The following is a 4916-nucleotide window of genomic DNA, read 5'->3' on the forward strand; positions in this document are numbered from 1 at the left end:
AGAAAACAGTCGAAGGATAGCTATACATAAACTCACAGAATAAATACAAATACTCAATAAACTTTTGAAAAGATGGCCAACCTCATCCTTAATGAAATAAATGCAGATTAAACTCAGTAAGGTACTATTTATCACCCATGAGATAATCAGACATTTGAAAATGAATAACATTCAATGTTGGTGAAGATGTGAAAAAATAAGCAGTCATTCAGACATTGTTGGTGGCAGTCGAATTTAGTAAATCCCTTTTGGAGAACAACTGGCAACATCTATAAAAATTTTTAATTTGCTGACTTTCGGACCCCACACATTTGACTCCTAAGATCCTTATACACTCAATATTCACACATACACAGAGAGGGGTGTACAAAGGGAATAGTTGTATAATTAAAAATTGAAAACCACCTAAATGACCACAAATAGAGGACTCATTCCAGGGGCGAAAGCGAGTGCAACAATATATACTGTGATTCCATTTATGAGGGAAAAAATGTCTCCATGTGCCTATATGTACCTGTATGTCTGTCAAAGCACAGGATGGTCTAGAGAGACCATGAGAAACTGATAGCGGTGGCCATCCCTAAGGAATGGACAGGCCCTGGAAGCAGGGCATATAAGAGACTTTAATTTGATGTCTTTTTTAAGTAAAGATTGTTAACAATAAAAAAAAAAAAAAAAAAAGAATGGACCAACCTTTGATGTCAGGTGATCCTCTGTTAAAATCTTGGCTCCACTATTTACCAGTTGGGTGGATTTGGACAAACAGCTCTGAATCTCAGTAAAATGGGAATAATAATTCCTCCTGCACAGGGATTCTAGGAAAATTAAAACGAGTTTATGTAAGGAAAGGCCTGGCACTTACTAGGTGCCCAAAAAACAATAGCAGTTATAATTACTATTACTATTCACATAGCACATGACTTTTTTGTGCTTTTCATGAACAGCAAGGGAAAGAATTAAAATCGCATGTGTGCAATATGAAAACAACAAAATCTTATAAATCCGTCTGTTCTATTGAGAACGTGAGGCTAGTAAGCTTACTTTTCAATTATTTTGTGAGATCCTGGGCCATCTCTCTGGAGAGAGGAAGGAGGAAGAAGAGGAGAAGGAACTAGAGAAGAGGGAAGGAGCGTAACAGACCAAAACAATCTCTGTAGTTTCTTGCTTAAATTAAGCACCGACCAGAAATTCATGCTCTTGGCTCCCGAAGGCATGCACCTGCTTAAACATGGAGTGAAGTGGTTCGGGGAGCTTCAGGCCAACACTACCAAACTATGCACACTTATCAATTTGTAATGTACAGTAATAAAACTCTTTGCAAATCCCTTCACTTACTTGGGCTTTCACGAACCCCCGGAAGCTAGCTGCAGCGAGGGGTATTGTGCCGTGAGGAAGCTGGAGCTCAGAGGGTCAGGTGCCTCACCAAGATCACACAGCACAGCCGGGAGCTGAACTCAGGCGGGCCTGTCTCACGCCGCAGTGAGAGGGCTTTATTCTGAGCCCCCCAGGACTCCTCGTGGTCTCTGCTCCAGGTGCCATGTGGGGAGGGGGTGATGGTAGAAGGTGGAGCAAGGAGGACCCCTGCCCACAAGTGGCTCCCAGTCTGTGAGTAGACAACAGGCCAAGTGGTGGCAAATCAAGGGATTCGATTATGTGATTCATGTGTCAGCATTGCCTCGAGGGCCATTGGAGCATGGCTTGCTGGGGCCCAGCCCAGGGAGTTCCTGATTCAGCTCAGGATACAGGATGCCGGACTAAGGCACAGTCCTACCCGCAGAGAGCTCTCTGCCTAGAAAAGGAAAGAGACCCAGGGACGGACACAGAGGACATGTGATGAATGTCCCAAAAGAAGCATATGCCAGGCACACGAGGGTGTGAAGGAGTAATATCAGGTGGAGAGACTCGGGGGCACACCCCAGAAGAGGTGATACCCTTTTGAAAGGACGGATAGGAGCCCATCAGAGACTGGAAGGGCAGCAGAGGCCACATGCACACGGAGTCCAGAGCAGGAAGCATAGTCGCACCTGATGCTTCCTGAGTGCTCACCTGTGAGCACATACACGTGGCATGCCACCTCGGGGCACGCTCCCGCCCACTCTGAGAGGTAAGATACAGCGAGGAAACTGAGGCTTGGAGAAGTCAAGCAACTCGCCCAGGGTCACGCGGCAGGTAATTGACAAGGCTGGACTTGAACATGGCTCTGCGTGATCCTGAGCATGGGCTCATGGCCCACCCCAAGCGAGAGTGGCAGGCGAAGTGCCTTGAATGCCAGTGTAGACCCTGTGATTTGCCCAGCAGTTTAGAGGGTATGGGACCTTCTAATATACATTCCTGTTCTGACCCTAAATGTGTATAAACAGGTACAGTTAACAGTGTTGTCATAATTAAGATAAATAACTTAGAAGAATGATGCCAGCTTTGCTCATTTGTAACTCTCTGTATCAGAAACATTTACAGACCACTCTCATACCCAGTATTGATGCACATAAGTCTTATGATTAGTTCAATAAAACAACTTGAGTTAATGTCCCTTCTTCTCCCCTTGGCCATTCATTCTTAGAAACAGTGTTTCTTGGACCCTTGATATTAAGATAATTATTGGAACTTGCAAGCATTGCTCTCTGGAGAGAGTTAAGGAATGTTCTAGAAGAGAAAGCCTGTAGGCAGTGGAGCGTCATAGTAGGCTTCTAAGAGGGGAGGGCCATGGTCGGATGAGTGTTTACTAAAGGCCACTGGCTCCCGCGAGGTGAGGCCAGAGCAGGGAGTGTGGGGAGGAGGCCGCAGCATTCACCCATGGAAAAAAAGGGGGTGGGGGAGCCTTGCCTGTGGCCACACAGCAGGTCCCATAGGCAGGATGGGGCCTCCTGACTCCCAGCCATCCTCCCCCAGCCCTTCCGTGAGGGAGGGCCCTTCTTTCAAACAAGCATGTGGAAATAATGGACTGAGTTGCCACACAAACCAGAGTTGGAATTGGTCTAAATAGAAGACAACCAGATGTGCTAAATTGGACTTAAGTCCTGGATGCAGAGAGGAGGACAGAAAAGTTCACATGCAGGTCCTTGCTGAGCAGTGAAGCCCAAGTGCACGGCTCTCAGCCCGCCCAGCTGAACCCCAAGGCAAAGTTCAAAGGTTCGAGAGGGAAGGCCATCTCACAGACCTCAAACCATGTCCTCCATGACCGCGCTCATTGCACCTGAAGAAACAGGCAGCAGAGGGTCCAGGGTTATTTTCTCTTCACGGTGTAGGGGGTATTTGGCTGCGGGCAGGGGTATAGGGAATGAGGTTCACAGCACCCATGAAAGTGAAGGAGTATTTCCAGGGCTCTGAGCTGCTTGGAGGGCCATCTCACCTCCTCCGGGATAGCCAAGGGACGGGAGACCTGCAGCCTGGACCGAGCCTGACTCAGAAGGTAGAGCTGCTCCGTCCAGCTCACAAACAGATGGGAGACCACCCCACAGAACATGGTGGCCCCCAGTTCCATATGGTCCTTTCCTCAGGAAGACCCGGCTGCTTTCCTTTCTTTTCCCAAGGAGCCCAGGGCCAGCCACCCAGAGAACTGGGAAGCCCTCTGAGCTGAGAGCAGCTCTCCTGCGCGACATACTGACTTGTCAAGAACATCATCCAGTTTCCCCATTCACTCATCCAGCAGACATTCCCCTGTTGTTCGCCAGGCACCGTTCTCGGCTCTGGGGACCCAGCAGAGAACAAAGCAGATGGCCTCGTGGAGCTCCCATGCCCTGGGCAGCAGTCCCACAGGCTTCCCCAGGGCTAGGCATGGCCCATCCTTGCCCTGGGGCTCCCCCAGAACTGACGTCCATCCCCTTCTCTGCCCGCAGGGGGGACTGGCTGCTGAGCTTCGTGTACCGTACGTCCTCGGTGCAGCTCCGTGTCGCTGGCCTGCAGCCCGTGATGCTGCAGGACAGGAGGGTGGAGAACGTGGACCTGTCCTCTGTTGTGAGTACTGCCTGTCCCTCCTAGGGCTCTGTGTTTGCCAGTGAGGAAGGCTCATTACTCCAGCCACCAAGCCCCCACCCTAGGGACATTAGCCCCGGCGCATTCTGCCCCAGAGGAGGGAGATCATAGAATTTGCTTGGGAAGAGGTAACTCCTATTTATGACACTATCCTTGTGCCCAGGCCCTTTATGCACATTATCTCTAATCCTCACGCAGCCTCTGGGGCAGGCATTGTTCACTCCTGTTTCACAGACTGGGAAACTTGAGGCTTAGAAAAGTTCCTATCACAACTAGCAATTAATAGCCTGAATTTGAATCTCCAGAGCCCATGCTCTGGCCCCTACATCACTACCCCAGGCCTCCTTACTCAGCTCACCGTACTCCTACTGTCCCCACCCCCAGCTCTGCCACCCCGGATTAATAGTCAGGACGGTCAGGGGATGCAGGTGGAGGGTTCGGGCTAGACCAAGGCAAAAGCACCTGATCGCCCAGCTGTGAAACTGGAATGCAGAGCAGGCAACATGCGTTCCAAGAACCGTCACCTTGGAATCACCTGGGGAGTTTATTTAGGATACAGACCCCAGGGCCCTCTGCCCAGACCTTCTAAATCCGTCTCTAGGAATAGAGGCCGCAAGTCTTCAATTAAACATACTCCCCAGGGATTCTTACACAGCACGACCAGGCTGGACTGCAGGTACAGACAGTTTAAAAGAATTCCTGCCGGGAATGAAAAAGGGCCACCTGGACAGCCACACAAACCTCCTTTGAGTTTCTAGATCCACCTTTTAGGCTTGAAGGAACCCTGTCCACCTGCACACACCTTATCATAGGGAGTTGATGGCTTCATGTGTGGACGCTCTCGATTCCCAGCTCTGCCCTAAGTCTTCTGCAGGCATCAGTATCCCCGTTGTACAGATGGGAACATGAGACTCTGAGTGGCTAAGGCACTTGTCCAGAGTCAT

At 49.7% G+C, this 4916-nt stretch overlaps 1 protein-coding gene across 5 annotated transcripts in view; it reads left to right on the forward strand.

The window, feature by feature from the left end:
- TMCO4 (transmembrane and coiled-coil domains 4) overlaps positions 1-4916 on the forward strand; it is an 82611-nt gene that overhangs the window by 70847 nt on the left and 6848 nt on the right. For 3 of the 5 annotated variants that reach the window (XM_015598955.2, XM_025041318.1, XM_006924496.3), the window contains one exon: positions 3837-3954. The exons of 1 other annotated variant lie outside the window; for it this stretch is intronic. In XM_015598955.2, coding sequence (XP_015454441.1) covers positions 3837-3954 — 118 coding nt within the window. Of the gene's footprint in view, positions 1-1060; positions 2408-3836; positions 3955-4916 lie in introns of those variants that run through there. One more of the 5 variants, XM_025041319.1, reaches the window with a different exon arrangement.

The sequence above is a fragment of the Pteropus alecto genome, unplaced genomic scaffold (assembly GCF_000325575.1).
Source record: "Pteropus alecto unplaced genomic scaffold, ASM32557v1 scaffold39, whole genome shotgun sequence".
Lineage (NCBI taxonomy): Eukaryota > Metazoa > Chordata > Mammalia > Chiroptera > Pteropodidae > Pteropus > Pteropus alecto.